The sequence below is a fragment of the Gymnodraco acuticeps genome, unplaced genomic scaffold (assembly GCF_902827175.1).
Source record: "Gymnodraco acuticeps unplaced genomic scaffold, fGymAcu1.1, whole genome shotgun sequence".
Taxonomy (NCBI): domain Eukaryota; kingdom Metazoa; phylum Chordata; class Actinopteri; order Perciformes; family Bathydraconidae; genus Gymnodraco; species Gymnodraco acuticeps.
This window is the reverse complement of record NW_022990501.1, coordinates 3,248,060-3,263,767: the sequence shown is the minus strand read 5'-3', so window position 1 is coordinate 3,263,767 and position 15,708 is coordinate 3,248,060. Positions and strand designations below refer to the sequence as shown.

Genomic DNA, 15,708 nt, shown 5'->3' with positions numbered 1-15,708 from the left:
TGAAAGTCCGTGTTGCCCAGCGACAGCCCCAAAACATCACTGCTCTAGAGGAGATCTGCATGGAGGAATGGGCCAAAATACCAGCGACAGTGTGTGAAAACCTTGTGAAGACTTACAGAAAACGTTTGACCTCTGTCATTGCCAACAAAGGGTATATAACAAAGTATTGAGATGAACTTTTGTTATTGACCAAATACTTATTTTCCACCATCATTTGCAAATAAATTATTTAAAAATCAGACAATGTGATTTTCTGGATTTTTTTCCCTCATTCTGTCTCTCATAGTTGAAGTGTACCTAGGATGAAAATTACAGGCCTCTCTCATCTTTTTAAGTGGGAGAACTTGCACAATTGGTGGCTGACTAAATACTTTTTTGCCCCACTGTACTTCCATGCAAATGGAAGCGGCTGTCCCTTTTACTAGACTCATTTCCTATAACATTAAATAGTGATTAGCAGGCTATAATAAAAATAAAAATAAACATACAAAGTAACACCCAGAGGCTTTGGGAGAGAACTTGCAAAAAAACACCAAAAACAGCAATCATAGTTATTGCTTCAGTCCGTTTCTCATCTCCCTTTTACAAAAGCACAGGGGTGTTTTTCCTACGGAGTCCTTCGAGGAATGGTCTCCTCTTGTTTCTCGTTATACAAATCACAGTTTCATCACTCTAACTGACTACTCTAAAGTCTTGTCCTGATTTCAAGATCAATCCTACGCGATTTCTACTCGAGTGTTCTGCATCTGGTGTCAGTCACTTTAACACTAGCTGTGACTCGGGGAGCTCCTACCGGCCGCACAGCTCGTGTAAATGTCCACTTCAGGGGGGGGGGTAAACATAATGGAGGGGTGTAGGGGGTTGGGGGAGGACAGGAGTCTCTTGTTTAACTTCATTTTCCCTTTCTCTCTGGCCCAGTTCAACACCCTCCACGTTACCAGGGTGGGGAAGAAGGCAAGACTTGGGACAGAAAAGGCATGCTATCCATTGATCTCATGGCGATGTTGAGCGGACCGCCCATATTCATGGACATGGCGGTCGTTAGGGCGACCGGGTGGGCGATATTCATTGCCCCCGATGTGGGGATGTTGAGGGAGGAGATGTTGATGGGCCCGCTGATGGTGACCGGGTGCTGGAGGCCCATCGCAGACATCACGTTCACCGTGTTGGTGCTTATGTTCATTTGAGCAGCGATGGTGACTGGGTGGTTGGAGTGGCCCCGGTTCATCGAAGAGGTGATGGGGGCAGAGATGGTCACGGGTGTAGCCGAGTTAGAGTTGCAGACTCCGTTACCCTCTGGGGAAACACAAGAAAGAGCGTTTAACTACTAATTATTCAAAGTCATTTAAAGGTCACCTATTATGAAAAATCGACTTTTTCATGTCTTTTCTACATCAGCATGTGTCCGTCCCCTCTGTGGAAAGAGACTCTGAAAGTTTCAGGAAAAAGATTCTCTCTCTTTTTGTCCTGATCCATTTCTATAAAAACCTGTCTGAAAATGAGCTGATCAGATTTTGGCCACTTTATGATGTCATAACGATTTTTTGGTGTGTAACCATCAGCCAATCACCAACCAAGGTAACCCCCCCCCCCCCTCATCACCTGAATCTCCTCCGAGAGCACCATTGAGTTCTTTTTAACCAAATATCTCTCAGAGGGGCGTGGGGAGGGGCTCCTTATTTTCATCTAAAGTAACAGACAGAGAATCAGCATTTTGAAAACAGGGCTGAAACAGAGGGGATTATGGGTAATGCTACAATGATCCGTTTGGTGTTTGGAGCCAAACACTTCAGAGACATGTTTTGTACATATCTGAGAACTATAATATATTGATGAAAAACACAGTATAATAGGTGACCTTTAAGATAAAAGCAGAGCTAAATGGGCCAAACCCACGGTATAATCCCAATCTAATGTTGCGTAACAGTACCGAAACTTTATACTTTTAACAACCAGGATTAGGGCGGGGTGATGGGATTGAACATGTACTGATGACTAACATTCTTTTCATCTTTCCCTGTGAAAAAATGTTGATGGACGGGCCAGTGTGTGTGTGTTTATCCAGGTGCAGCTTGTTTGGACATGTACCTTAGCCAATCATTTTATACCTGCCAATATTATAAGCACATTTCTGTGTAAACTATGCCATAATAAGACATTGGATGTGAATAATTGTGGTCAACATAACTAGAGATACATAGGGAATATTCCTTTCCTTTTAAAATACATGTTAAATAGTTATTAAATAATGCATGTTTGGTTTTATCCTCTCTTTCTTAGGTTGCATTCTATGTATTATGTAGGACTCACTATTGTCTTTTTTTAGGGGTTTAAAGAAACATGGCTCACATTTGGAGTTTCACCATTGACTATAATCGGAAGCCTGGTGTAATAATTATTTATGATGTTTCATATCATTCTCAACCTTTGTTTATGTTGTGTGCTGCATTTTACAATGACTTACAATCGGCCAAAATGGTCTTGGAGATTTTTGGGAAAAAGTTGTTCTGAGTATCAATGATTTAATCATTAAACAATTGATAGGTTAAAAAAAAAAAGGAGGCAGCAACTTTAATTTAACTTATTAAAAAAAGATTTCTGCCACACTGCCAATATCTCAACAGTGTTGGAGAGGGCTGTAAAAACCTAGACTTACAGAATTGAGTTTTTTAAGAGTATGTAAGAGGCTTTTCCTAAAAGCGTCAGCCAAATACAATGACTAAAGATTTGTAGAAATCCTGTTATCTGCTGCAGACCTTCCATTTGTGATGTTAGAGGTGTGTGTCGTACCTTTGTTACAGGAGTTGAAGTTGGTCTGTCCGTGAGTCTTCAGATGGCTGGTGATGTACGCTGCACTCAGCATCTTCCCACAGATGCTGCAGGTCACCTTGCCCTCATGTCTGATCATGTGGGAGCGCAGTCTGTCTTTGGTGGCAAAAGCAGAGGTACAGGCCTGCACACGCACACAACACAGGGTCAAAGGTCAGAGGAGAACAGCAACAAAATGAATGATAATGATGGTCATTTGGAAGTGCACAGTGAAGACTCTTACCGTTACTTGACATTTGAACGGTCTTTCTGAGGAATGCACATGCTTCACATGGCAGCTCAAGTGGTCTGGCCTAGATTGGGAGAACAAAACAACACAACACATTCAATCTTTGGACTGATGCTGTGAGCTCCATGACGTTCAGATGAGTAACAGAGCATGGTGTTTTGATTCCACACCATCTTTGTAGCACAGAACTTTAAGTTGACACAAGCTGATTAAAGGGGCCCTATTCTGCTCATTTTCTGGTTCATATTTAGTGCTCCTACAGTGACATGATTACATGCTTTAATGTTCAAAGTGATTTGTTTTCTCATACTGCCATAAAATAGTGACATCACTATGTAACACTTGCGCTTCTATTGGCTAGCGCTCCAACACATTGTACATGATAGGCTAAGGGGCGGGACGTTTCTAAGCGGTTGACCAATCACAGCAGAGTCTGCCAACTAACAATCAGAGCAGACTGGGCTCTGGTTTCAGACAGAGGGTGAAAAGAGGTGCTGCAGCACAGGCAGTGTGAGAAAAGAACTTTTGAATATTAAAGCATGGAGACATGTCACAGTAGAGGGACTACATACAAATATGAACCTGAAAATGAGCATAGGGCCTCTTCAATGTTGACTATATATAGACAAATGTTTTGGGGTTACATCTACTTTACTTGTGATTTGACCACAGATACAAACATACACAAGTGTGTTTATCTAGGCTTATTGACAAGGAACACTACATGTTAGAGCACAAAGCCTAATGTCATCTTTAAATGGCGGGTGCAGAAGTGTGGAAACATATGGATGTGCTCCGTTTGCTTCCATAATGAGGTGATGGGTGCAAAAGAAGTCCCAAAAATGTCAGTCAATGGCAGTTACTTCTCCATGATCAATGGTGCGTGAATTAGTTTGACCTAGTTTCCAACGAGCACCACATAGAGGTGGTACATTTGTCCACTTGTTTTCTGGGATAAAGTAACGGTTTAGCAATAGGCTACACTACTTCTGTGTATTCTCTTGCAGCATTGGAGTTACTTACAGAAATATGAAAAGAATGTTTTAGAAAAATCCCAGGAATTTAGCTTGTGGTTTCCTTTAACCCTTGACCGCACAATATCTCTCACTGAGGATTTGTAAGAGGCTATGTAGGTCACAAAGTTAGTATAACTTTGTTAATGCAGTGAAGGGATTGAATTATTGGATTTATAAAGCGACTATGAGAAAGTTTCAAATGCATGTTAACATATACAAATGTGAGTAATTAGGCTGACCATGGCTATCACCTTTTAGAATGTAAAAAACAGCCAAGCTTTTTTAGCCTTTTAGAATAGAAGAATTGGGAGGGAAGAAAACCCTCTTTAATGGTCACACATGCAGAGCACACAGTGACATTTGGCCTCTGCATTTAACCCATCCTCGTACCAGGAGTCCAGTACTAGGAGCAGTGAGCAGCTATTGTACAGCGCCCGGGGAACAATGGGAGTGGGGGGGGAAGGGGGGTGTCCGGTGCCTTGCTCAAGGGCACCACGGCAGGGCAGGAGGTGAACTGGGACCTCTCCAAGTAGCAGTCCACACTCCATATTTAGGTCTGGTCGGGGACTTGAACCGGCGACCCTACAGCTCCCAGTCCAAGCCCCTACTGACTGAGCCACTTGCCTTTACACTTAGTTTTGCATTATGACTCAAGTTGAACCATTAACATGTTCCAAGTACCTGATACAAATTAAAATTACAGGAAAAAAAAAACATGACTATAACAGGTGATGCAATCTTTTTCTACAGACGGTATTTTTCAAATATATATTCATAACTTAAAAAAAGAAAAGAAAACAGTGGTATGCAAATATACGGCTTTATTCAAATAAATAAACTCAAAAAATAAAACACATTCCTCAGTTGTATTATTTAATGGTCAGTGCTAGGGCTGCACGATTTGGATAAATATATGAATATATTGGCTAGTGCATATGGTGATTTTGATAAAATGTCAATATATTGTGCCGCCCTACTCAGTGCATATCAGCAGTTGCGAGCAAAAGCTTTGCCTCTTGACCTTTACAGTGAAACAAATTCTTTCTTGGCACTGATCCTCCTGTCAGCCTGAAGCTGAGTCATGTTGGAAGTGCCATAATGGAGTGAGTAAGGACGGCTCCAGCATTGGCAGCTGCTTCCAAACCGGAAAGTTTCACGCTGCTGGATTGAATTTTTTCTTTACTCAATGAGAGGGGTAAAGTGGAATCTTCCCAGTAGTGCCATTCAATCTGTTTCGCCCCCTATTTCATTTGTTTGTGCCCCTTTGACAACAAGCTCAGACAGTGACTGCGTACGTATGTGGCTGAATGGCAGTGACTCAGTGGCCTGTTTTCAGTCCCTATTCTCACTTTCCAGTCTGCTGATGAATCCCTAACCCCACGTCACAGTGTTGGAGGCCTGCCTGAAACTGCCCTACACAGCATGGTGCTAATGTTACAGCTTGGCTAGGGTGCACTGCTGATGTTTATGTCAAGAACTCTTCTGATATTTTGGCTCTTTAAAAAAAAAAACAGTGAATGTGTGTCTATACATTTAAAATTAAAGACACCCGAGACCCAAAATATTTATCCCCTACATACTAAATGTGTTGACCTGAGCGTTAGCGCACGGATCACTGCATTCCCAGGGGAAAGAGAGTCTGTGACATGCTGGCGGGAACCGCAAAGTGACAAGTGACGCCCCCTCCCCCCACCTTGATAATCTACCACTGGTGCTCTCCCATGTGCGACTGTTGAACCATGTGGTTGAAATGGTGTGGGGGTCAATACAAGTACAAATTTAAACTGCGTAGCACATTAATAAATATGAAAAGAAAAACACACAGCCACTGTAGAAGGCTACATGCACACACTATATGGACCATACAATCCTCCCTCTATATATAATCCTGGTGCGGCTGACTTATCCAAACAGCTGGCTGAATCGCTCGCAGACAAGTCATAGGTTGTTAAAAGCAATATGGTTGCTTTTAATGAACTTTTGGTAAAGTAAAAATAAAGAAAGGTGCACCCATGTCTCTTTGCATTGCCTGTGCTTAATACATATGTGTAAAGTGAATGTTGGGATTCAGTGTAGCAAGCATTTTCTTCTTACTTAACAGAGCAAAAGCTTTATTTTTGACTGACATAATGAATAAAATGCTTCTTTTTTTTGTTTTTGTTTATCATCATGTTATGTTTTCTATGAAGACAAGTCAAGCTTGTTCTACATGACCCTGGAATCCAACCATCAGAGTGAAATTATTCTCACCCACTAACATAGGAATACATTAAATATAAGAAGCATACATCCTGTTTACGATTGCCTTGTTACTTGTTGATTGAAAGCATATTACTTTTATCTTCTTTTTTGCATTTGCCCCCATTTTTTCACCGATTGATATTGTGCTATCGTCACAGTGCATTGTCCTCTTTCCTGCTAACCAAACACTTACTCAGATACACATACAGAAGAGTTTCACTGGAAGGGAATGTCGCGCAGCAACATATTTAAAGGCCTAGATTGCACATTTTAGACACATCCACTTCCTGTTTATGGAAGTCCAAGGCTGCAATGAGCCTGTCTTAAGAAGCATTTTTACTGAATCATTTGGACTATAGCTAAAAAAGTTTAAACTGTTGCTTTAGTCCATGCTGCACATGTGTGGGGTGCTCATTTTACTCAGTAAGGTTGCCTATTATATCACTATGTGAAACAAGCCATGAAAACAACTCAAAACTAAATAGTTGTATAACTATTCAACGACATATCAGTGTAAGTTTAATACACTTGAAGTCATTTCAAATGATTGTTTATGAACAAACTGTGTCATGTTTCTTTTTGAATATTACACTTCTGGTCTAAGAGGTGACATAAGAGCTTATTCCAGGACCTCAGAAGCTGTACGAGGAATGTACAAAGACATTTGAAACGGGTCATGTTATCTCCCCATGAAATCTGTTGCAAGCACTTTACGGCCGTCCCTCGCTCAGGGTCGGCCAGTCTGTTTGTGAGCATGAAGACAAATGTATTCACATCAGAGGTGTACATTAAGTATTATATTTTAAAGCATACGCAAAACTTATGTTATGCCAAATATAATTTTTAACTGTATGTTCTTCATGGTAAGAAAACTGCACCAACATTATTTAAGACATTTTAAGACTAATTAAGGTGTTTATTAAGGTTTAGGAATGCCTTTTGAAAGATCCAGAATCCCTGACCTTCATGTTGTCAAAAATGTTGTTTTTAAGGTTGCAGGTGTTACTAATCGCAAACTATACATCTTCTTCACTCATCATAGAGCACTGTTGACATGAATGCATCTTATCAGCCGTGGTTAAGTTTAATCAAATGATGCTCTTACCTGGAAAAGCCTTTCCCACACACTGAACAAACGTAAGGCTTGTGAACCCCCCCGTCATGAGAGCGAACGTGGTAGGTCATGCGGTCCTTCCTCTTAAAGCGTTGCTGGCAGATGGGGCACTCGAAAGGCTTCTCGTCCGAGTGGGACAGCTTGTGGCGGTTCAGGTGGTAGACATCGCGAAAGGCCTTGCCGCACATCTCACACCCGTGGTTCTTCTTGACCGGTTTGGCGGGTTTCTTGGGGGTGTTTTGCTGTTGCATGTTGCCCATTGCAGACGACGTCATGATGCTTGCGCCCGAGGAAACCGAGGTGGTCGCCGTGGAGAGGATTCCCGCCACCGTGGAGATGTAGGAGGGGTGGCCGTTGTGGTCTCGCGACATGGTGGAGATCATGGGTACCATGGTCGGGGCTGACTGGGCGGTCTTCTTTGGCCGCGACACCATCTTGATGCCAGTGTGGCTGGACTCATGGCGCCGCAGGTGGTAGCTGTCGCGGAAGGCCTTGTTGCAGTAGCCACAGACGAACGGCGTCTTGCCTTTGTGTTCCTTCTTAATGACGGGAACTTGTGGCCGTCCGCCTCCTCCGCTGGCCACATTGTCTTTAAGGAGTTCTGCAGCGCTGGTCGGGGGCTTCTGTTCTATGTGGATGGGCAGGATAGGCTTCTGGTCAATTTGTTCGACTCCTGCATTGAGAAGTGGCAGCAGGCTGTTCTGGGCCACATGATGCTGGTGGTGGAGGGCTTCATTGGCCTGCTGATGAAGCAAACAGACACACAGAGATGAACATTTGGTTTTGTCTTCAATTAAAACTAGCATTTTACATGAAAGCAAATACAACTGAAGGTAGGGCTGGTCAATATATCACTATATAGATATTGTGATTCGAGACAAGATAATGTCTTAGATTTGGAATATTGTCATATCCCAAATGTTGTCTTTTACTGTTTTAAAAGGCTGCATTACAGTAACGTTATGTAATTGTTTCTGAATCTGGCAGAGTGTTTTAGCTCTTCTATTATTGGCCTTTCCCACTCAGTCAATAAACTCTAAATTCCAAGCCTGCATAAGAATGATCAAATATACAACAAGTGTTACGGACAGTACCATCAATGGAGGTTGGTCTGAAGGCTTAGTAACATGTTATAAAATGCAAACTGGGCACTGGATCTGGCGTTAATGAAGTGATGCCTCATAGTGCATTGGGATCCAAATATGCAGGATGAAAAATGATCCCATCATGACAGTGCTGATTCGTCATGTGACGGCAAAGCAAGCATACCAAAATAAGAGGCAAAGCCGAGTCCAGTGCTGGCCATCAGCTCAGCAAAGGAGCTCAGTTAGAGGGCATGGTGAAGTAAAGGAGGGAAGTGCACACACTGACACTACAGACAAATACAGGTCACTAAACCAGACAGAACAGCGTGGATCACAGTGGCACAGACACTTTTCTTGGAGTTTGTCAGCTTAAGTTAGTCATGCTCTAACAAGGTTTGAGAAAATCTAAATTCGGGCACGCATGCACGATAACAGATAATGATATTTCCGCTGTTACTAAACGTATATTAAAAGTATTCATAGACTTCAAATTTGACTGTACAGGGAAGAACAGTACAAAAGCATGATTTAAGAGACACTGAATGATTGTTATTTAATTAAATATATACTGTTAATACTGGTATATGGACACCCCTAGTTACCCCCCTTAAGAAAGGCCTTAGATTCTTGTTTATCTAGGGACTGCCCTTACAACATCCATCGAAGGCAAACATAATGAATAGGAATGGAGGTTTACGGTAATTTAACATTTCTATTTATCCATATCACTTAAAATATCCTTACAAAAATGATATAGTAACTTGCTAGGAAAGCATTTTTCAAATATCAAAACATAAATAATCTATCACCGTGTATGCTGTTGCTTTTGGTAAACGAACACGTCAAGACGACTGTGTTGTGGAACACCAGCAAGAAAAGGGCAAGGTGAAATGCTTGACCTTTCCCTTTGAGGTTCATTCATCCATCTCAGAAGGCCAGCCAAGAAAAAGGAGTTGCAAAAGGGAAGGCATGGGACAGAAAAGAAAAATGAACCACACAGTGTCCTCCTTATGTCATCCAGCCTATTGTGAGAGACACAAATCTGAGCAGTGATGCCTCAGCGGGGGATCTTTGTATGCTCATCTTCATTGATTTGGCTCATCTATTCATGAGACGGGGACATTGTTTATCCACACACTACTGGACCAAGCTCACCGTCATTCCCTCGTAAGCAATGGGACCTGGGAACTGGTGGAGACTGCCACCAAGCCCACCCATCCGTTTGTCTGAGCACCTGCTCACACTTGCCACCTTCCAGGATTAGCCGTCACCATGATGCCAATGCCAGCCCGTGCGCTGGCACACCGGGGGTGGGGGCTCTATGTTTGTGTGGGGGATACCAGCCGGGGAACCCTCTTTGTGAAGTACAGACACAGCCTGCCTCTATACAGAGGTGCAGGGCCTGTAAGCTGCTGTGCCTTCATGCAGCTCTGACCATTTTGACACAAATGCGCTCTGACAACTGGGGCTGCTCCCTCATAAATAACATCAAAATGGAGGGAGTGTCCCGATGGCTCCACGGGCCACTGTAGACTTGAATTGAGCTCATGGTCTGAGTCGGATTAACCACTTGTCTTTCTTCAATGTTTTGTGTTGCAGCTGCTTGCAGAAATCCCAATTTTTACACAAAAAAACCCTAATTGATATGGAAGGGAGGAGGGGAGCTAAACAAATGGTGTAGGAAACAAAATAAAAAATATATTCTGGTATAGGTATAGCCTTCTCTTCAACTTTGCAAATTTGTTTTTCACTTGTATACAAGTTTCAAAAACATTGTTTGCTAGCTAGTTTGCTGAGTTGACACCAGCTCTTCCAAAACTTGACTTTTGTTATCAATGTTTGTGGGGTTTTCCCTGCCTTTAAAGCTATAAGAATGCTGCTGGGATGCTGATGTACTTGTAATAGGCAATTACAGGTATATAGGTTATGCTACAAGTGGTCAAAACAAAGCCAGTAACTTCCAAAAACAAAGCAATACTTTTTATGCAGTATTTGCATGTTTCTCAGTGTTTTTGAGAAAACATAATGGTGAGTTATCTTTGTAACAGATGTAAATCCACTCATAAGTTGAATCTTTGCAAAGCAGTATAAATCACCAACATTCCACTGTTAAAGCCTTTACTAGGACTTACATCTCTATTGTTGACTAAATTATTTAATTGATATATCTGACATAAGTAATGATTAAAAGTACTTTGTGTAGTTTCAAAGGGTCTGTTTGACATAACAGGCCTGCTTCAAGCAAAACAAGCTCCACAGTAAGCTCCCTATTAGGCACCATATGGCAACTGAAAGAGATAGTGGTAAACAAAGTCTTGCAAGCTTAAAAACCCAGACGATATATCAGGGGCCGTGGTGGAGAACAAACCAGAGCTAAGATATTGACCTTGAATTCCTATGTTTACCTAAGGCATGAATACAGAGTAATAATGCAATTGTGGTTGTTTCAGTAGGACCTTGTGTTTTCTGTGCCCAATGAAACAAATGCAATGGTCAGTATTTTTAGCCAGTTGTTCAGAGTATTAAGTAACGGAGCTATACCCACAAATCAAAGCAAAGTGAATCACCATCAGCTATTTTTAAACAATGTTTACATGTCTTGTAAGGGAAATTATACTAGTTTAACATGTGCAGTATAGTGTGTCCACCTGTTGAACATCACGTTCTGATTAGACGTTTGGGAAGTTGTCATCCAAATGCCTCTGGAATGATGGCATACATAGCATGTATTCCGTTTTCCCCTTGTTTTGTTGCAGCTATTGCAGTTTCTAAAGCAGTCAGTATGGAGCGTAAGGCACTGAAGGATTGTAATATGACTATACACATCCAGATCTCAAGTGGTCTGAACAACATGAACTGTAGCCAAACCATTCCTTATATTTAAACATACTGCATAACATTAAAAAAAATAAGAGCGGCAGCTGTACTTATGGTATTAGTCAGGCTCATTTACACAACAATATGGAACATTTAAAATGCACGAATGTATTAAAATAAGAATAGGTTTACTATCTTTTAATTTATACATACCTTTCTACTAAAAGTATTATATTGCAGTACTTCTAAGCTAACAGCTCTGTGCCAAGGGATGGAAGCTGAATGAAATATGTCCCTTCTTACGTCAAGCGACAGAATGAATACTGCACACACATTTACATGAGCTTAGAGTAACAGTGTGCGGTACATAATAAATGCAAGGTTTCTGGCTGGATGCCAGATCCTCCAAAACAAGCCACACTGCCCATCTGCCCTTTTCACCAGGAAGAAATGTTCTCATAGATGTAAGTAAGTGATCAGCCTGACAGCAGAGCTAAATGCTACTAACACCACAAAAGGTTGATGTATACAACAACTGAAAATAAACTAATCCTAATTGTATTACAACTATAATAAAAGCAGTCAGTACAATACTCATACTTTTTTGACAAATACTTAGCAGGGCTTTAGTTAAAAACACAACATAAGTAATATTAACTTAACTTTGTGCAGCAGGGGCCTTACCTACACCGTTAAGATGCATCTTAACATTTAACATATTTATGATTTCCAAGCTTGCATCTGGTCATTATACCTCCTCCAGACTCTCTGTTTCCTGATGACACACATGAGCCCTGTAGTTATTTGACTTTCATATGCCTCCTCTATTCCATATCCGATCAGGGAACCCTATCAGCATCAGTTTGATTAACCTAATTATTGATTTGCCTATCTGTACAGTGAATGTAAAGCGTTATACAGTAAACATGTTTCTTTGTAGGTTAAACAGATTCCTATACAATGTATTAAATACACATGTATGGCTTGCATTGGCAAATGACACAAACACAACAGTACTACCAACAATAACTTGTGATATCTCATGAAGCTAATAATGAGAATTAACTTAACAGCCATCAAGTCTGTGGAGAATGTACATTAGATAGATTAAGAAGGTTTTTTTGTGTGAATGACACTAAACTGTTAAAGTTCACTGTTCCCATGAGGAGTTTATCACTCCCACTTAAAAAACACTGGGGCATAACTGCACAGGGAATACATCAACAAATCCCTCGTAAGACTTGGAAATCGAGCAGAGACCACATAATGGTCATATACTTATAATAAGGGACACATATCACGTTTAAAAAAAGGCATTCCAATTTAAAAAACGCGGCAAAACATTTAATCCCCATCCCCTTTAAAAAAACTCTGGGTGTTCACGTCCACACTAGCCTTAATTGTTTTAGGGTTAGACAGGCCATGGTAAATAAACATGTCATTCATTTTATTGAACAAAGGCTTTTATCTTAGTGAGAACCACTAAACGGTGGCAGATATCAATCTCAACAGCAGCCCTCAGTTTCTGGCTGAAAGGATTTACATTGCGTAATGCTGCTGCTCATTTCAAATCTGCTTCTTCGTTGCTAGTGTTAGCTGATGTTGTGTGCATACTTTGAATTCCTTTCCACCACGGTCTTCCCGAATAAAGATATTTTTGGTAAACAGAGAGCTGCACAGGGCTGCTTATCGAGCCGCTTAACATTAGTTTTGTAAGCACATTGCGTTAGCCTCGCCCAAATTAAGCTACATTAGCCAGTGAGTTTGATGAAGGCAGCCTAAACACCGTTAGCTAACTGGGCTAGTTACTGTCGAACCGGTTGAGGGAGGCGGAAAGTTCACCGCAGACTTGCGAATCGTGGTTCGTAAATCTCAGCAGCAGATAACCTACGTGTACACTTATCCACCGCTTAAAAACAGCTACCACTTTAAATGTGAATCATCTGTAGTATTATCCATGCCACAATGAAAATAATCGCCATCTCATTATCCGAAGGCGTCCGATCAAAGCCCTCAGTCACAGGGAAAAAAACAGGTCTGTCTCGATTGTAACGGTGCAGCCTCCAGCCTTACTTCAAATTATCCCGCATGTTTTGCTGGCCTCGACTCGGCAAACAAACTTGAAAAAACCCCAACGCTGTCGAGTTATTAAACATCAGTAATATAAGTGTTCGTACAATAGAAAACAAGCCATATTTTTCAAACGCACGTTGAGGAGAATTGATTTTTTGTTCTAGCGTCATTCCCAAGCCTCACAGCTGGACGCCTGGATTCATATACCATTGTTTTGCTTGGTTACTTGATCTTGGCGATACTCGTTTAAAAACTGGTTTTACCGTTAAGAAATCCAGTGCTAACCTATTTAAAGGTTGTTTTACGAAATATCCCGGTTTCCCTCCTAATGAGTCAACTTACTTGAAAAAGAAACGTACTCCAGCTCGGCTCCATTTCCACACTTACTAATTCTGTAGGAAATCTTGTAGAAGCCTACAACAAAGCAACCAAACATGGCAGCTGAAACAACTTCCGGTAACCTCACGGGCTGAACCATTTCACATACTATTTAGGGGGGTGCGTTTTAAATTTAGTACGTTAAAACATAATAGGTGTAATTGTTTTCGTGGCTCATAAAATATATACAAACAAAAAAAGGCTGAAAACTTAAACATAATTCAGAAATAAATGTGCAATACATTATGGGAATCGTGTCCCTTGTGTCACATAATTAATTTGATGTAGCTGGATTTCTAAACTCCCCTCTGGAGGTTTTTCGCTGAATCTGCGAGGGGCATTTGTTATAGCAGTCTGACGCTGTCGCATGTGGTTGGGATATGAATGTGTTTCAGTAAAGCTACATTTGTTTTTATAAGAAAGTGATGCGCAAAACTTTTTGTTCTGCATTACAAACATAGGGGCTTGCTTCTTTCCCACAATGAAAAGTATTAAAGTCCAAACGGAGTAAGACATAATCCGCATGCGCAGCAGTTTATTTTCATTCATGGGATGGGGATGAATGAAAACGACAGAACCCATTAACTGGACAAATTGCCTCCAGTGGACCAACATAACACACCCAGTCCATTCCTTGACTGTGAATTGACCATTTACACTGAATTAACTACTATTTTAAATGTATGGCTGTGTTTATTATGATTATTTTCACTATGATATGATTTTGAAATCATAGCAATGAATAAAAAGCTGATAGCTGTTCAAAACATAAAATAAATAATTATTCTGATTATTCTCAACACTGGGGGCCAGTAACTAGAAAGCCTACATTAACAAAACATATGTACTCACAATTTTGAGTAGTTACCATCCGGCAGTGCCTCAGTCAGTAGGGGCTTGGACTGTGAGCTGTATAGGGTCACCGGTTCAAGTCCCTGACCAGACCTAAATATGGAGTGTGGACTGCTACTTGGAGAGGTCCCAGTTCACCTCCTGCCCTGTCGTGGTGCCCTTGAGCAAGGCACCGGACACCCTCCCACCCCCTAAGTTATTTTATTTGTATAAAAAAACACAACACAGTGGTATTACTACTTCGACATAAAGTAAAAGATCTGAGTAAGTTATTACACCCACAGCTGATTGACACACAGCATTTTTGGCTCTGCCTAGGCGACATATCAAGGCTGCTGAATATTTCAAACTGAAAGTGGACGTAGTAGATACAAAAAATCGACATACTTCTATCTCTGAAAATGAGACTTGACACTTTCTGAGTCTCACTATTCTACAAACCATATCTTGTCAGCTTTCTTTCAACAAATGAATCAGACATGTGTTAATCACAAGTCTTCTTTGAACCAAAGGCAGATGTGTCCTTCACTGTGCTATAGCATGTCATTCATCATCAAATTGTATAACTAATGATTACTCAACCAGCAGACTGGAAACTGTATCACAATGGAATGAATCATAGCTGCATTAATATGTTTTTGCAGCAGTCTCAAAGATGTTTCACACATTGGACTTTAATTTAGTCTTTTGATAGAAGAGAACATGTGATACATTACTGTGGGACACCAATTAATTCATGATATATCTCTGTTTACTTCATGCATGATGAAGTCAGACAATGTTAAGAATGGTGGAGGCCGAGTCTGGTCAAATGACACCTTCAACCTTGGAGACAGTCAAGAAGAAAATGACACAGCGTGGGGTTTCAGGAATAGTAGGCAAGGCAATGCCAGATGACCTTCATAAGCACCAATAGCTGGCCTTAATGGCGCGTTTCCACTGCAGCGGGTAGCTCGCTTTAAGCGTGCCGAGCCGTGCGGGGCCCGTTTTTGGTTGCGTTTCCACTTGGCCTAGTACCGGCTAGCGGGTCCTAATTCACAGTTTTTCTGGCCACATAAAATCGTGGTTCTAGGA

The 15,708-nt window shown here is 41.2% G+C and overlaps 1 protein-coding gene across 1 annotated transcript; it reads right to left on the bottom strand.

Annotated features, from left to right (window-relative positions):
* Positions 1 to 280: 280 nt before the first annotated feature.
* On the bottom strand, positions 281 to 13,859 carry LOC117552887 (vascular endothelial zinc finger 1-like). Its single transcript, XM_034226559.1, has 5 exons — positions 13,747 to 13,859; positions 7,421 to 8,172; positions 3,053 to 3,122; positions 2,791 to 2,953; positions 281 to 1,296 (listed from the first exon to the last, which is right to left on the bottom strand). Exons 1-5 carry the CDS (start codon positions 13,777 to 13,779, stop codon positions 935 to 937), a joined length of 1,380 nt encoding a protein of 459 aa, XP_034082450.1. The 5' UTR covers positions 13,780 to 13,859; the 3' UTR covers positions 281 to 934.
* Positions 13,860 to 15,708: the final 1,849 nt, after the last annotated feature.

What these genes read in the sequence shown, in the direction of transcription:
- LOC117552887 (XM_034226559.1), bottom strand. Translation starts at nt 13,779, where the DNA reads ATGGAGCCGAGCTGGAGTACGTTTCTTTTTCAA. An exon ending in GGAGTACGTTTCTTTTTCAA is followed by an intron (nt 8,173 to 13,746) that starts GTAAGTTGACTC and finishes TTGCTTCATCAG; the next exon opens with CAGGCCAATGAAGCCCTCCA. An exon ending in TGTGGGAAAGGCTTTTCCAG is followed by an intron (nt 3,123 to 7,420) that starts GTAAGAGCATCA and finishes CTCCCAATCTAG; the next exon opens with GCCAGACCACTTGAGCTGCC.